The following is an 18563-nucleotide window of genomic DNA, read 5'->3' as shown; positions in this document are numbered from 1 at the left end:
GGACGCCGCTATTGAAATAGCCTTTCTGGTTATATTTTCTAATACTCTGCCATTTTATAAAGTATTCGACCCAGTTTAACAACACTAACCCAATATTCGGGGATCCTTTCCTTGAACCTATACGTGTTTCTGCAGGTCTTATAGTAACTGGTTTGTCTGAAAATACGTACCTATATTTTTCCACCACGACGTGCATTTCGATTCATTCCTCGTCGACCTGCTTCTATTTGTCTATATGTGATCCAAGTGGGTTCAAGTGCCTTGAGACCATATTTACAAAAAAAAAAAATATATAATAATCTCGAAAAGATATTCTTTATTTTTATTATTATTATTATTATTATATATTAATTTAACATTTTGAATCGATATATATATATATATATATATATATATATATATATATATATATATATATATATATATATATATATATATATATATATATATATATATATATATATATATATATATATATATATATATATATATATATATATAATTAAGAAGTTTAAATATCGAGCCGATATTTTTTTTTAATTTAGAACGTTAACATTTTTTTTTCTTAATGAGAATCAAATCTGGACCATACTCTTAAAGACTTGAAGTATTATAATAAGTTGGGTCAAATTAATATTTTAATAATATAAATAATATGTATTAAAACAGTTTTTATTATATATTTTTCAACATAAAAGTTGGAATTAATTACAATTCCATAATTTTTTAAAACATTATAAATTTTGAATTATTCAATGTAAAAATAACATTAAATTTCAATTTAAATTTATCCAATGGACATTTAAGTTTTTCACAAAATAGTACCATTTATAAATTGTTTTTATATTGGGATTCGAACTAAAAACCAAAAATAGGCACACTTTGAGAATGTGAGAATGTGAGAATGTGAAGCCTTAATTATGTAAAACATCTTTACTGTTCAACATTTTCTTATCTTGAAATGCAATGTTTTGTACTATCTTCCTTCCTTTCTGTAATATAAAGAGGGGTGGAGAAATTATGTGAATAATTCATTAACCCGACAAACCGAATTTTATAACTGTATACTACTAATCTTAAATTTGCTTAAATTTGATTCTAAAATAATTAATTTAATTTTAAATTCACAGAAGGCCCTACAAAAATAAATAGTTTGAAACAAATATATTACCAATATTTGAACCAAGGACTTCATATAAACTATTATAACATTTAACTAATTAAAATAATTTTTTTTTTATATAATAAATAATTATTAATATTTTTAATATAAAATAAAATACAACAAATAAAAGAAATGGGTTTTTTTTTTGCCTAAGACCAAAAGGAACGGTCCTCTAAATTACCGATTAAATTAAAATTATTTTTAATCTAATTAATTATTCAGATGTATATTTATTCTTTGGAAAATAAGTATAAAAAGCATTAATCTAACTTATATCTAAATCAACCAATAGGTTTGAACTTTGAAGGAAGAGTGTTATGAGAATTAATTGAATTTAGAATAATTTAATAGATATTTTTTTTTTTGTTTTGTTGAATTTGAACACAAACACTCCTAGCTATCAAATTCATTGATCATATTAAGGTGCTAACGGCCTTTAGGAAAGTGGTTCAGGTAGCTCAGCTGGTTAGAGCAAAGGACTGAAAATCCTTGTGTCAGTGGTTCGAATCCACTTCTAAGCGGACGAAGGGTCCAAAGGACACGTAGCCTACGCGCGCCGGATTTAGAATAGAATAAAAAAAAGTGAAAGAAAGAATTTAGAATGTTAACATTTTTATCTTAATGAGAATCAATCTGGGACAATACTCTTACGATTTGACTTGTTATAATAAGTTGGGTCAAATTAATATTTTAATAATATAAATAATATGTATTAAAACATATTTTATTATATATTTTTCAACATAAAAGTTGGAATTAATTACAATTTCATAATTTTTTTAAACATTATAAATTGAATTATTCAATGTAAAATTAACATTAAATTTCAATTTCAATTTATCCAATGGATATTTAAATTTTCACAAAATAGTACCATTTATAAATTGTTTTTATATTGAGATTCGAACTAAAAACAAAAAATAGGCACACTTTGAGAATGTGAGAATGTGAAGCCTTAATTATGTAAAACATCTTTACTGTTCAACATTTTCTTATCTTGAAATGCAATGTTTTGTACTATCTTCCTTCCTTTCTGTAATATAAAGAGGGGTGGAGAAATTATGTGAATAATTCATTAACCCGACAAACCGAATTTTATAACTGTATACTACTAATCTTAAATTTGCTTAAATTTGATTCTAAAATAATTAATTTAATTTTAAATTCACAGAAGGCCCTACAAAAATAAATAGTTTGAAACAAATATATTACCAATATTTGAACCAAGGACTTCATATAAACTATTATAACATTTAACTAATTAAAATAATTTTTTTTTTATATAATAAATAATTATTAATATTTTTAATATAAAATAAAATACAACAAATAAAAGAAATGGGTTTTTTTTTGCCTAAGACCAAAAGGAACGGTCCTCTAAATTACCGATTAAATTAAAATTATTTTTAATCTAATTAATTATTCAGATGTATATTTATTCTTTGGAAAATAAGTATAAAAAGCACTAATCTAACTTATATCTAAATCAACCAATAGGTTTGAACTTTGAAGGAACAGTGTTACGAGAATTAATTGAATTTAGAATAATTTAATACATATTTTTGTTGAAAATTTAAACACAAACACTCCTACTATCAAATTCATTGATCATATTAAGGTTTACAAAAAAATGTTATCATGGTTAGGGTTTGATTAGTTCTTCATCTCCCGATTTCGTATTACTCTTGACGTGACTTTTGTTGATTTCCTGATTTGACAAGGAATATAGAATCAAAACTGCACTTTAATCTTCCACTCTACCGGTAGAATTAGAGTTTTAGCGACGAACATTGGTTACAGAGAAGTTATGCCGTGGTTAATAAATAATATTAGCGTCGTCGACTAAACCGACGTGGTTAATAAAAAAAAATATCAGTCACGGCGAAGTTACGTCATGGTTAATAAAAAAATATCAGTCACGACTTTTTGTTGTCAGTGTCGTCGCTAATAGTATGACTTTCCCGCCCCTCTCCCGTCACTATTATCAGTGACGGTTTTCGATGTAAACGTCTTTGCTAAAATTCAGGTTTCCCCACCCTCTCCCCGCCATTTTTAAAAAGAATATTAGTCACGTCAATAGCATAATGTCATGGCTAATAATCTATAATATGTTATCGTTGTGGCTAATATTCTAAAACTATTAGGGACAACAATAGTATAATGTTGTGGCTGATAATCTATAATAACATATACGACATTATGCTATTGTCGTCCCTAATAGTCTTTAGACTATCAACGACCTACCACAAATGTCGTCGCTGACAGTCTTTCCCAAATAAGTTTCATGGTCTTTAAATAACACGCTCCTCTCTCGTTTCGATTTAAGGAATTTGAGATTTCCTTTTGTGTGAAAAGTGAAACTATTGATTTCCTTCTAACTAATATTCAATCGGGCTCTTCTCAATTTCTTCTCTCATATCTCCATCTTCAATTGGTTATAAGAAATTGAAGATGAAGATTTCTCATAAGAGCTCGATCGTTTATTAGTTAGAAGCACATTGGTTGAAGATAACAAGGAGAAATCAATTCCTGCAGTCACTAAGAACGTTCCTCTTTCGCTTCTCCCTAAGGAATTATCTCAATGATCATCAATCTCTTTTGGGAAATCTCCATCTTTAATTGGTTAGAATGAAAATGAAGATGGAGATTTCCCAAGAGCGCCTGATTGTCTATTTTCTATTCAAGTCGTCCATCAATGTGCTTTATTTAATTACTTGATTATATATTATCGACATATAAAGTTCTTCTTTCACTACTTAGATCACCATCGTTTTTTAGTTTCTAATGGCTCTTCATAAGTTATCACATTCGTGTTTAGTGGTTTGATTTTGAGAAAAGATGTTGAAGAAGGTGGTGTTACACGTTTGGAGGTTTGATTCTTTTACTAATAAAACATATATGATGTGATGCAGTAATATTTTAATTAAGTGTTTAATTATGATTCCAAAATAAATAATTAAGGATTATGAGGTGTACTAGTAACATTTGATATTGAACTATTCAACAAAACTCTTCCATTTTAAATTTGAAGTATTTAGTTTAACTTATTCACATTTTCTGGTCTTCCATAAATTTAAATTTTTAAAACAATCAATCAATTCCATTTTAATTGACTTATCATTAGACTTTATGGGTATATAAAAAAACGTATATAATTATAGTTGGTTTTACCATAAAGCGACATTAATAAAGAGTATTAGTGTCGACGTTAGGGTAAAGTCGACGTTAATATGTGGGAGTTTCTGCCGAATTCCAAACATTCTTCGAAAGAAGTGTCATCGTCGGCGTTACCCTTACGCCGACGTTAATATTTGGGAGTTTCTTCCAAATTCAAAATGTTTTTCAGAAAGGAGTATCAGTGTCGGCGTTACCCTAACAAAGACGTTAATATATTGTATTATTAGCGTCAGATTTAAGGAATGTCGACGCTAATATTCATTTAATTAATATTAACGTCGACACACGATAACGACGACGTTGGTGCTTATATTAAAACTTTAATCCTTCTTCTTTTTTCCTTCTTCTCCGTCGCGATTCTCCTCCTCTCACTCACGCGCGCGCTTTCTTCAGCCTTCCGCCCGTTCACTATTCACCATTCGTCATGCAACCTACGTTTAGTCGTTCGTCCAACTGCCTATGTTCGTACATCGTCCAAAGCATTTCAAAGCGTGTATGTTTCTATCTCCGATCCTTTCAATTCTCTAATTTATGTTATAGTTTATACATATATGGATACATATTTCGTTTTCTATTTGTTGTTTTTTCTGAAATCTTCTCTTGTTTGCTTCCTTGCTTGTGGAGATCGAGTTGTAATCTCTAGCTATATGATTGTTTGGATTATGTATTTAATTTGTTCGCATGAAGTTGATATTATTGAATTAGGTTTGAATCTTTGATATATTTGATAAGTTGTTTGATTTTGTTTGATTTAAGTTGGTTGATTTTGGTTGATTTAGGTTGTTTGATAAGTATTATTGATAGATTTAGGTTTGATTTTGGTTGATAGATATTATTGATTGATTTATGTTTGATTTAGGTTGATAGATATTATTGATACATTTTAGGTTTGATTTATGTTGGATTTAAGTTTGATTTATTGATAGATTTAGATTGATATTATTTATTTAGGTTTGAATGTTTGATCTATTTGATAAGTTATTTGATTTAAGTTGTTTGATTTAGGTTGTTTATAGGTATTATTGATAGATTTAGGTTTGATTTTGGTTGATATATATTATTGATAGATTTATGTTTGATTTAGGTTAATAGATATTATTGATAATGTTTGCTGATAGATTGTCGTTGTTCTTTATTTTCAGTTTTATCGGTTGGAATCAAATAAGTATTTGACATTTACTCTTCGTCAGCATTCTCTATTTGGTAAGTTCTAAAATTTGTCTATGTTTTTTATTATTAGGGTTGTATGTTTAGATAAATGACTTACTTGGATTATTAGGGTTACATGTTTAGAGAAATAACTTGCTTAGATTATTAGGGTTGCATGTTTAGTATGTTGATTAATTGATTATATGTTGCTAGTAATAAAATAGGTAGATGTTAATTTCATTATTGGTTGTTTATCCTAGTTAAATGGAAGTCCCCGATAAAATTTGGATGACTCTACGCCGATATGATCCAAGTTATATTCAAGGGATTGAAATGTTCATAGACTTCGCGATTAGGTTTACTAATAGAAATTCGATTATTTGTCCCTATGTAAAGTGTGCAAATTGAACTTATGAGAATAGAACAGTGGTGAGAGATTATCTAATTACGATTGGAATTCATAAAAATTATAATTTTTGGTATTGTCATGGAGAAACGAGATCTTCGAATGAAAGTGATGATGAGGATGATGATGATGAATTATATGACCTTAAAGATGAAAATCATAGTGGAGTAGGAAATAATGTCGTTAATGATGAAATGAATGAAAAAATTGATCAAAATGATCAATTTATGGAAGACATTATCAATGATTTGTATCCAACCGTTGAAGCCTCAAATAATGAACGCCACGTTGACGATGTTAAGGCATTCTATCGGTTGTTGGATGATTTGAAACTTCCCTTGTACGAATGATCCCGAATTTCAAAAGACTTCATCTTACTTAAATTACTTCATATAAAAAATGTTGGTCAATGGACCAACACGTCATTTGATTTGTTATTAAAATTGCTCAAAGAAGAATTATTACCAATTAATTCTGATTTGTCAAGTTCATACTATGAATGTAAGAAATTTATTACAAACATCGGTTTAACGTATGAGTAAATTTCTACGGAGTACTCACATATATCATAAAAGTTCAGTATTTTTGTGATAATCGAGTAATTATTTTCAAGTGTAGATGGTTTGATGTACATTCCAAAGACCGTAGTATAAAAGTAGATAAATATGGGTTTGTAAGTGTTAATGTGAATAAGACATTAAGAACTCATAGTCATGATCTGTTTGTAATGGCAAGTCAAATACACCAAGCTTTTTATGCTACAGATATGGCATCTAGACATGAATGGAAAATTGTTACAAAGATAAATCTCTGTTATTCGAACATCTAGACATGTTTTATTTGTGTGCGTCAAATATGATGACTTCTCTAAAATATAAACTTTATTTTTTTTCCAGATATTATGGAACCTAAACGGCCTACAAGACGAGCATTATCGAGACATTTAGACGATATCCAAGCTCGTACAAATGATGTACAGTCCGATGAGCATATGAGCTATATGGGATCACTTCCAGACATTGAGGGACTGGATAATTCCACCATTTCCGCAGTATCTATCACCCTGGAGGAGGATTCCCCCATTCTCGAGAATACAAGTAGTTAATTACAACTTATACATTATATTTAAATGATTATATAAATTTTAACAAATGTCATTTCACTTTTATTTTATAGGGTCTTCATCGAGGAAGTGACGGGGAAGAATAAAAACACGGTTCTCGAGAAAATTGACAACCGAAGACAAGATGGGCTTGGAGTTTAGGGAGATGGATTGAAAGCTCACATGCAATAATGTATGTTATTGGTCTCGGTATATTGGTAGCATTGTCCAGAATCCAGAGGTGGTGCCACATCGTCTAAATATATTTGATATTAATTTAATTACAGAAATATAATTTTTAAAAATCAAATCAAAATATAATTATACTGTAATATTATTAAATTTATGCAATTTCAATTTATTATATTTTATAAAATCTAAAACTATTTTTATTTCACTATAAAGTGTTTTATTTTTCAAAATAAACTCAATGGAGTTTAATATGTTTTCAAATTCATCTCAAATACAATATACGGCTTGAAAGTATTCTTCTTGAGAAGACTCCCGACTTCCATTTACATTTCACTCTACAGTCAACACAACACAACAATTTTTATTTTGATAAATTATATTTTGATTTATTAATGTCTGTTTTTATTAATATGTAACTAAGGATTTCAAATATTTGTGTGGTGAACTAGTGATTGATGAATGGTGATTTATGTTTTTTTTAATATAGGAAATTAATATATAAATATATTTAAATTCGAGTCTTTCGAGCTGAACTCAAGCCTATGGTTATATAATCAAGTCGAGTTCGAGCTTCAAATTGAAAGTTTGATCGAGCTCGAGCTGAGCCAATAAAAAATGAGTCGAGCCGAACTCGAGTCCGGGCTAGTTCAAGCTCGACTCGACTCGTTTACACCCTAATCAACATCGGTGTTAAGGGAACGTCGACGTTGATAAAAAACGATATTAATGTCGACGTTGATAAAGAACAATATTAACGCCGACATTAGGGAGAGTCAGCATTGATAAAGAACGATATTAATGTCGACATTAGGGGAGAACGGACGTTGATAAAGAAGGATATTGACGTCGGCATTCCCCTAACACCGACGTTAATAATAGAATCAGAAAGGATTATCAACGTCGGCCTTAGGGAAATATCGTCGTGGTTAAAAATCATTATCTTTTAACGACCAACTTTTTAGAGACGACGATCGACGGTTTTATTCGCCAACGTTAATAACATTAACGACAACATTAGGGATTTTAGTGACGATGTATGTCGTGGCTAATGATGTATTTTCCATTAGTGTCCGTCGGTCTCATGTCTGCATATTTACTCCCTAATTGTGTCATATTAAATCATTATTATTTTTTTCATTTATGATAGATATTTTCTTTTTTTAATTTGTTGTTAAATTGTTAAAATTTTTATAGTAATAAAATTTTCATCGAGAATTCAAATGAGTTGTCTTTAAGTGATCCTCAATAAATTGTATAATCGTTAGATTTTTTTATTAAAAAATTATTTTTATAAATTATTTATACAATTTAGCACTTAAATCATCCATTATTTATTTTACTTTTATAGATGTTAGTTTATATTATTTATTAATTAATTTATTTTATATGTAACTCCATATTAAATTAAATGAAAATTAATATTTTATAAGAAAAAATAAATAATTATCCTTAAGAATAAATAAATAATATATATATATATATATATATATATATATATATATATATATATATATATATATATATATGAATCTTCAATCACGTCACAATTAATTGATAAGAATAAAAATATTATATTTTCTTTTATGCTTTATTAGATTGAAAATTTTTAAAAATATATATAATTGAATATTATTTTATTTAATTTTTTATATTTATATTATTGAATTCATTAACTAAAATATATTTTTAATTTAAAAAAATATATATATTTACATTAAAAATAAAAAAAAAAATATTTAAACACAACAAACTATATATTTTATATAGGCTAACAAATGTCAATATTATAATAAAACAAATTTAATTTCAAATGAAATAAAATAAAAAAGAAGAAGTGACAAATACAAATCACACCAAAGTCATTCTAAACCTAACACGCAAACTTACCCTAGCATATTAAAGGAACCAAAACTTTGAATTTTTTTGGGGGGTTAATTTGATTAACTTTTTTTAAAATGCTCTAATAATAAATATTAAAACTCACGTTCTTACAAAAAAAAAATATAAACCCATTTAAAAACACTTTTTAATTCTAAATATGAGTATAAAATCAAGTAACTAAAAATAGTCAATATATTTATTTGAAAATATTTAAACATCTCAAATTCAAATGTGAATTTAAAATAAATACTATTTTAAAACATAGCTTGATTTTAAAAACTGTAATCACATCAATAACATATGAAAATAATCTTAAAGATCAATCTAAAAGGTGAATTGAATCATCATAGTAGATTTTCATTTTTAATAATACCATATATATATATATATATATAAAATCAAATTAATTAAAATATTTTTAAATTTCTTTCTGCCGCACAACCTCTATCCATGTACCATGATTCTCTCTACCTCAGTCACACAATTTACACATTTTTTCTGGCTTTTTAATCATAAAAACAGGGGAATTGAAAAAACAAAATAAAAATAAAAGCAAAAACTTCTCTCTATCTTGCCGACGCCAACGCCACGCCGCCGCCGCCGCCAGATCTCCGTCCTTTGAAGCCATCGCCGCGACAGCTCAATCGCAAACCACCGTAGAGATCCCGCAGCTCAGAACCGATAAAGTTTGACTTGGTAGGTTTACAAATGCTTTTCTACTCCAATATTAATTATTCATTTTCTAATTTTATCTTTTTTATTTTATTCATTAAATAAAACTTATTATTTATTATAGAGACTTAGCAGCTGTTTAATTACATGTTACGCAATTCTTCTCATATTTTTCCTTTTTACGATAGATGTTAACGTAATTTTGTTTCCCAATATCCCTCCCAAACCCTCTTTTAATTAATCCCAATAATCTAAAGAAAAATATTTAATTTTTATTTTAGATAGATATATTTATTGTATTAAAGCAATTATTTTTAATTATAATAAATTAAAATGATTGTTTTTTATATGATTATATTGTTGTTGTAACTAAAAATTGAGATTTAACTTTATGATTGAAGCCTAATAAATAGGAAAGTCTGTTTTATATGGAAATGTATAATTATAGGTTCACTAGTTGCTTGGAGTATGGATTTTGTTTGTTGAAAAAAAAATATTCTTATTTTGGGTCCCGAAACGACGTTCTGAAACGGCCATTTTAGGACAAATTTTTTTCTTCCCAAAATGGCAGTTTCGAGACCCGAATTAAATGATTTTGATACGTGGTGGGAACGCTAATGTGATCTCGAATCCCATTAGCGAAATACACCACATCTTTCCATTGTCATTCTCATTTTTTTTGTACTACAAATACTAGAAGTTAGAGGGTGATGAAGACCAACAATTATGTGGAGACTAGTTCAACATTAAAACTCTTTTGAAGATAAAAAAATATTAAACTACCTTCAAACAAATTTTATTATCTATCTCCTTGCTTTTATTATATAAATTGTTTGTATATTGGGAAAGAGTTTCTTCAACTTCTTAACTCCATACCTAGAGAGGGTTATTTTTATCTTTCCCATATATATTCTCTGTTTAACTCTAAACTTGATTTAAAATACATAAACTCATCATTCACATATATATGGATATCAAATTTAGCAGATAGTCATTCTCATTTATAGATTTCGGTTTATCTTAACTTATTTATAAAATATTGATTGTTTTTTATTTTAAAAATTTTAATTATTTTTTATAAAATATTTAGGATGTTAATATGTAATATAAATATATTTTTGTTAAAAATAAAATAATATTTGATTATATTAAAAAAAACTAAAAATCAAATTAAATAATGTATACAAAATTTAGAGCTTGTTTGGATTGAGATTATTTGAAAATATAGAGGAATAAAAAAATAATGATTGTTAATGACTTTTATGAGTTGATAATTATTTTTGGTAAAAAAAACGAAAAATATTAATATATAAAAATAAAATAAAAAATAAAAATTTAAAAATAAATGATATTTTAATATTTTAGTAATAAATTGAGTAATGTGATGATATAATGGATGAGAGATGAATGAAATGATGTTTGATTTTGTTTTAGTTATTAAAACAATCAAACAAACTTAGGGCTTTATCATGTGTAATTTTTTTCAGTTTTTTTAGGATTTTATACTAGGATTTGTTAAGTTTGAGTTTTAAAAAAATTCAAACAAAATTAAATAACATTTCACTCACCTCTCATTTATTATATCACTTGAATCATTAACCAAATATTAAAATACTTTATATTTTAAATTATTATTATTTATTTTATTTATATATATCAATACTCTTTAAGGCTCGTTTGATTCGGCGTTTATAAACAGTGTATGGACGTGTTGTGTAATAAGCTACTATAGTGACTTTACGTAATAAACTCACACAATAAATTATAATCAAACACACTTTTGTTTTTAAAATTAATTTTCTCTCTATCTCCTCCCTCCATAACGTTTAAGATTATAATCTCAGCCTTTTTCTCTCTTATCATTTTAAAATATTTTTTATTCATTTTCTTTCGTCTATTTCATTCATTTCTAATCATTTTATTTCTTCTTTCTCATTTATTTAATCTATTTATAATCATTTTACTCAATCTCTCTTGTCTATTACATATATTTATAATACTTTTATAAAATTATTATAATAAAAAAATATACATTTAAATATATTTTTATTTATTATTTATAATATATATATCTTAATATATAAAATAATTAAGTAAAATATGAAATATAAATACATGATGATTTTTTTATTTATAATTATAGTTTTAGAAATTAAACTAGCCTTAATTATTTAAAAGTATCAATTACAATTGAAATTAATGATAATAAGAAGATTTCTAAAACTAGACTTAATTATCTAAAAGTATCGATTACAATTGAAATTAATATAATACAAAAAAAGGTGAGAGATCTCTAAAAGAGATAAAATAAATTGACAATTTAAAGATTGGGTCAAGAAGGGAGGGTGAAAATGTAAAAAAAAATAAATATAATAATAATAAATTATTTTCTTTATTTATATAATTTATTTTAAAATATATTATATTTTAATTTAAATCATTTATTAATATTTAAAATTATATATTAACAAAAAAAATTATAAAAATTAATATATTAATATAATTTATTTTTTAATTTAAATTATTTATTAATATTTAGAATTAAATTAATAAATATATATAATATTATATAAATAATATTATAAATATAAAAAATAAATAATTTGAGTGTATAAGCTAAATCAACGTACCCAAACTTATCGATTAAATAAGCTAAGATAATATCAAACTTATATGAGAATAAGCTTGATAAAATTGGTGTCAATAAGACGAGAATAAGCTGAATCAAACAAGCCCTAAGATTTTGTTTTCTTTATGTTTTAAAAAAATTCATACAAAATCAATTTTCCGATTAGTCACTTCTCACAATGACATCACTCATTTCATTAATAAAAATACTAAAATACTCTCTATTTTAAATTATTATTATTTATTTTATTTATATATATCAATACTTTTTAAATATTTTTACTAAATATAATCACCACCTCTTCAAAATCATTCACGATCATTCATTTTTTCCTCTCTAAATTTAAAAAAAAAATCCAAAACAAACCTAAATCTTTTTTTTATGAAAAATAATTATTATCTTATCAAAATTATCAACAATTATTATTTTTTCACTCTATATTTTTTTAAAATAACTCTCATCAAAATAAGCCTAAAATTAAACCATCATATCAATTATCTAATCACTCATTTTATATATTTAAATATCAAAATTACCCTTTATTAACTAAAAATATAAATAATAATAATTACACTATAAAAATATTTTAATACTTTATAAAAAAAACTAATTTTTTAAAACTTTTTATAAACAATTATTTTTAGAAAAAGTTCCTAAAAAAACAAAAAAACAATTTCCCTAACAAGTCCTTAAAAAGTGTTTATTTGAAAAAGCAAAAGTTAAATATGTAGAATAAAATAATCATGACTATAGGCTTGACACAGCTGGCCCACGAGGATTTCCCTCTCCACCCTAATTAATATGGTCTTTCTCTTTCTGTTCTCTTCCACTGTAGCAATCCGTTCTCTCCTTCACATTGGAATCCATTGACGAAGAACAACATATAAATACCCATTTTTGTTTTTTCAAAAAAATCAGCTTTATGAACGGTGAAGAGTAAAGGAGGTAAGAATCTGTCCAATGTTACTGATTTTACAGAGTTAACTCATCTATGAAGAACAAATTTCCTTATGCTCGACTATTTATGTGTTCTTATTGAGTTTATTCTCTTCTTTTTGTATTTAAATCAGTAATATTATACTCTTGCTTCATTCTAATGGAGATTTAAACATTTTTGTTCATCCAGATTTTCAATGACTACAACAATGGAGGCTCAAAAACAAATGAGAAAGATTGTTTATTTGTGGGCTGCTCAAGTAAGTTGCTTCTCCCTCACTTCCTTTCTTTCTATTTGGATAATTTTAGTTTGTTTTGATGATCATTGTTGTCAATGCGTTATTCTATAGCAAAATGTGAGCAAACTTCCTTCTTCATCAAATTTCAGAGTTATGAATTCTTTATTAGTTGAATTTGTATTTACATACTATACTCCATGTTTATCTTAAGTTCTAGATGAAAAACTATTAATTCCATAGTCTGTTTCTTGCAAAATGACAGATATGAACCTATTTCAAGGCATAATAGACATTAACTTATTATGTTTCCAAATGGGTTAGCATCTATAATGTAAACATTCATTATGTCTCGAAATTGGATTGCATCTAGTTCAAGACATAATTGATGTCAATGCTTAATAAGTGTCAACCAATTTGAAAACATAATAGATGATACTAATATATTATGATTCAAAACTGGTTGGCATCTATTGTGTCTCAAAATTTGATAGTGTGTCTATTATGCTTTGAAATTGGTAGAAATTTGTTATGTCTTGGAATTGGTCTACATCAATTATGCTTGACATAGATTATGTCTCAAAATTGGTTGTCATTTATTATGTTTTAGGCATCTACGAAGTCTTCAAAATTGGTTGACATCTATTATGCATTAACATATATTGTGTTAAAATAGGTTAATATCTAATATACCTTGGCATCTATTATGTCTTTGAAATTGGTTTACATAAATTGTTTTTTGACATATATTATGCCTCGAAATTAGTTTGTATGTTTTTGTTTTTCCTATATATGCTAAAGTTTTAATAAGTTTGACAGTGATTTGGATTACAGTTCTAGTTTTAATGTGCATTTTTTTTTCTCTCTTTTTGTTTATTTTTTTGCTTAGTTCCATAGCCATCATCGTAGATGAGTTTGATGAAAAACCATGATTGCATGAAGAATCATCTATAATGTTATTATATTTGGTTAACGAGTGTCTGTTTTCAACACCTAGAACTTGTTCCGACATTCTCTCATACATTTTGCCTTTTTTTTTTTTTTGAATTTTTCAGATGGGCAATCTTGTGGTTGTGCTTCTATGGCACTTGTTACATTTTCTTGTCAGCCTTTGGTTGTTTTCAATTAATATAGTCATGGCTTTTGAAAGCTACCTCATTTCTTTTGGTATATTGAGGAAATACAAGATCTTCAATGTTGCAAATCTTCGTCACTTGGCTATTGTTGTGGACAGTGAAGAAGCTTCTGATATATCGAGCGTAATTAAGCTTCTGAAATGGGTAACCAGTCTCGGTGTGAAAAATATTTGCCTGTACGATCCCAAGGGTAAGACATTTGAGCCTATTCGGAGCTTAGTATTTTGTCACAGTCATGATTTCATTGAAAAATCGCGTTAGTTAAAAATAGAAAGTGATTTTTATTTGGCTTAGTATAAAGATTTTTTTTATATCATGATGAGATTATGTTGTGTATATCATCTGATTGGTTTATAGAAGATTGTGACTTTTGACAAACATAATAAATTTTGATTTTTCTGGATCAAGAGCAACATTATTATTTTATACCAAAACAATTCCATTATTAGCCATGAATGGTTTGCCTTTCTCTTTTGGACTCGGGTCATCCTTTTACAGGAGTGTTGAAGAAAAACAAGCAAACTATCACTGAGAGCTTGCAGCTAACGAAATCATCCGAGGTATGAAGAAAACCTGTTCTTTTGTATCATTAATCTTTTTTTTTGATTCATTGTTCACAAGACTTTTGGATTTATATCTCGCAGGATGACAGTAAGAATGTGCCGTTTATCAACCAAAAGAATGTGTGTTTGGATTTTGCTTGTTTATCGGATGGAAAGGAAGCCATGGCAAAATCTGCTGGCATTTTATTTAAGAAATACTATTTGGGTGGGAATCCATTGAAACAAACATTTACTGAAGAAGACATTGCAGAGGCACTGGAAACAATAGGTTGTTGATCCTGATCCCAGTTCCCAGCCAAATAGATCATCCCAAAGTTACTCCTTTTTTTTGTTGTTACGATGAACTGTTCTTTTCCAACTTATATTTTTCAGGTTCTGGAGGTGCTGATCCCAACCTTATGTTGATTTACGGGCCTACCAGATGTCATTTGGGTTACCCAGCATGGAGGATTCGGTATACTGAGATGGCGTAAGTATTAATTTCATTCCAAATTAAAATATGTTTTTAACGGTTCTCAATTTGGTCTTTTGCTTATACGGGTTTTTGTCTGGTTTACAGTCACATGGGATCATTGAAATCTCTCAAATATGGGTCACTATTGAAGGTGGTGCGGAAATTCACCATGGTTAACCAAAACTATGGTGAGCTGAGTTTGTTTTCATGTCAATTTTGAAATACATTCATTTTTCTGTTATTTGATTGAGAATGCGGATTCATTTTGCAGGTAAATGAATGAAAATGGAGGGAACAGTGAAGAACTAAAGGGTCTTAGTAAATATTAGTAGTCTATTAAGTGAAGGTTCATTTGCAATCTAATAATAACACAGTTTCTTGCATTCTCTGTTTGTTCTATGTATGGTATATTATGTTGCACTGTGAGCACTGAACAGACACTTTGAATTACAATATAATAATATTTCAGTGTTGTATTTATAAGTGTTGGCTCTTTTTATTTTGCGATATCTCACTTCAAAGGAAATATAACTCTTTATAAGAGTCGGTCTAATTGGTTATAAATACCTTAATTGGGTACTTTTGGAGATTGGGTGCTGATTTGGTTTGCTTCACATCTAAAGTCCTAACTGGGGTTGCTTCTAGAGTTCTAACCAGGGGGAGAATGAGACTATAAATGAGAACATGACGAGAACACTGTAAATTTTGAATTTGAGACATGGTTTGTTCATGGTGTTTGTAGTTTATTTTTCTACGGTAACGTATCAAAATTTTGAGAAACACATAGTTACTATTGTTTTACAAAATTAATATGGTTGTAATGAGATGAGATGGGAGATTCTTTAAATTGTGGTTAGATTGGCAGCTTTTGAAAAATGTGTTCCTTGGATATCCAAGTGATCAAAAGGGATATTTTATATATGAATTAGAAATAAAACAAAATTCTTGTTTATAGAATGTTGTATTCATTGATGAAAAAATTCCATCTAGTAATTCTCAGAATTCTGAGGAGAAAAATGCTAAATGTACTGAAATTCCTTTTAGAAAGATCTTCCTAAAGGGAAAAAACTATAGGTGGTAGATGTAAATGCATCATTAACAGCAAGTTTGCAGAAAGCTATATGATGGGATTTATACTATTGTTATTCTTAATTATGTAGATGATGTCCACATAAGTGAAAACAGATTGGAAATAATTGAACAATTGAAAATTTTCTTTAACTAAGTTATTTTCTTGGATTGGAAATAGATAGAAATGAAAGAGGCATTTATGTTAATTAAAAAAAAAAAAAAACTCTTTAGACATTGTTACATATTGAAACAAATTACAATTCCTCAAATAATATATGAAGCTGAATATAGAAACATGATAGACACTATTAGTGAATTATAATGACTATCATTTTTGTTTAAAGATTTGAGGATATATTTCACATAAGTTACCAATTTCATTATGGGGTGATAATAAAGTTGTGTATTTTTATATTGATTTGCATATTGTTAGAAACTAATTTAATCGAGGTTTCTTAGTTCCAAGACGTATTAGTTCAAAATCATAGAAAACAGACCTCTTCACCAAATCCTTGAGAATTATGGACAATTTGCTGATTTTAGAAACAAAGTTGAATTTGAAAGATTTTCATCTTGAATATCAGTGAAAAGATTATGACGAATTATAAAGATTGGTATATTTATTGAATCTTAATAATTTCTTTAAATACCTGTTTGTAAATCTTGATACATATGAAAGTCTATTCGGTTTTGTTTGGTTTGAGAGTTTATTTTTCTTAAATGGAATATTGTGCTATTTAATAAACTATATCATTTTAATAACATTAATTGAACTAACATTTATTTTGTGTATTTGCACGATATAAAAAACCGTTAAAAATTATTTCTGTAAAAATGTGATAGCATTTTTTATTTTATTTTAACCGTTTTAAGTTTATGGGCGGGTCAACCCACAATCCGACCCAAGTATTTATTTACCCTCACATATATATCCAAATTAACCACAGTTCTCGACCCGGCAATCCGAATACTTTAACTGTTCATTAAAGATCTTCTCCAACCCCTTTTCCTTCAATTGTTTCATTAAAGTTTTTTTAGTGATTGAGAATGATACTCTATTTTTTTCTAATATAATTCCCTACCACAACATTTTCCCATTCTTTTATACAATTTTCTTCTACTTCATTGGGCAGTTTAAATTTATAAAGAGAATTAAGTACCTCCACTTTTGTTTTAACATCCCCGAAGAAGATTTTCTCTTTGTAGACACGGTCTTTAACTTTCTTTCATACATTTTTATTCCATACCTCATTTCATACACTTGGAGCCTTATGGTAATTCATTATTTTCTCACACTTGTTCAAAAGGAATAAAATTTCTAATCTTCAATCTGAACATTTGTCCTTGTTGTTCGCACTCGTATGTCCTCCCTCGGGAATCATGATTCTTGTTTTTCCTGAGAATTTTACTCTATGCTTTTCAATGATTTTTAGTGCTTTTCGATGCTTTATCCTCGTCAAGAACCTCATGAATAGGACTAGCCCCTTGCAAAATGATTAAGAGTTTTTCACACAAGTAAAAGAGTTCTGAACTCAGAACGAAAATGTAATAATCATTCAAACATCATATGGCCAATTACTTAGGAGTAGAGACTGTCTGTAAAGACAGGCGTATGAGACATAATTTTGTGAGCCCTTTCCCAATACGTAACCAAACACCGAACTCTTAAAACGAGTCTCTGATTTTCATTTCTTTAGTTTCTTTGGGAATAAAACTAAAGTGACGACTCTCAAGTCAATTAAATCGATACACCCTCAAGTGTATCGATTTAAAACCTGTACAGGCCAATTCAAA

The 18563-nt window shown here is 27.4% G+C and overlaps 1 protein-coding gene and 1 non-coding gene across 3 annotated transcripts; both read left to right on the top strand.

Moving 5' to 3' along the window:
• Nucleotides 1-1612: 1612 nt before the first annotated feature.
• On the top strand, nt 1613-1686 carry TRNAF-GAA. Its single transcript has one exon. It is a non-coding gene; the product is annotated as a tRNA-Phe (tRNA).
• A 7939-nt stretch (nt 1687-9625) lies between these two features.
• LOC124939682 (dehydrodolichyl diphosphate synthase complex subunit NUS1-like) lies at nt 9626-16183 on the top strand. 2 transcript variants are annotated; one of them, XM_047480477.1, is made up of 8 exons: nt 9626-9768; nt 13500-13569; nt 14601-14871; nt 15180-15241; nt 15326-15512; nt 15617-15713; nt 15804-15886; nt 15970-16183. In XM_047480477.1, the coding sequence occupies exons 2-8, from the start codon at nt 13507-13509 to the stop codon at nt 15975-15977; spliced, it is 771 nt and encodes a 256-aa protein (XP_047336433.1). In that variant the 5' UTR covers nt 9626-9768; nt 13500-13506; the 3' UTR covers nt 15978-16183. The 2 variants fall into 2 exon arrangements, with proteins under 2 accessions (XP_047336433.1, XP_047337127.1); XM_047481171.1 differs by lacking the exon at nt 9626-9768 and adding an exon at nt 13299-13318.
• The last annotated feature ends 2380 nt before the right edge of the window (nt 16184-18563 follow it).

This window comes from Impatiens glandulifera, chromosome 1 (genome assembly GCF_907164915.1).
Source record: "Impatiens glandulifera chromosome 1, dImpGla2.1, whole genome shotgun sequence".
Classification (NCBI taxonomy): domain Eukaryota; kingdom Viridiplantae; phylum Streptophyta; class Magnoliopsida; order Ericales; family Balsaminaceae; genus Impatiens; species Impatiens glandulifera.
This window is presented reverse-complemented; position numbering and strand designations above follow the sequence as displayed.

Excerpts from the sequence above, each read along its gene's own strand:
- LOC124939682 (XM_047480477.1), top strand. The coding sequence starts at position 13,507 with ATGACTACAACAATGGAGGCTCAAAAACAAATGAGAAAGATTGTTTAT. Across the intron at positions 13,570-14,600 it reads TTTATTTGTGGGCTGCTCAA|ATGGGCAATCTTGTGGTTGT; the intron begins GTAAGTTGCTTC and ends TGAATTTTTCAG. Across the intron at positions 14,872-15,179 it reads TTGCCTGTACGATCCCAAGG|GAGTGTTGAAGAAAAACAAG; the intron begins GTAAGACATTTG and ends ATCCTTTTACAG.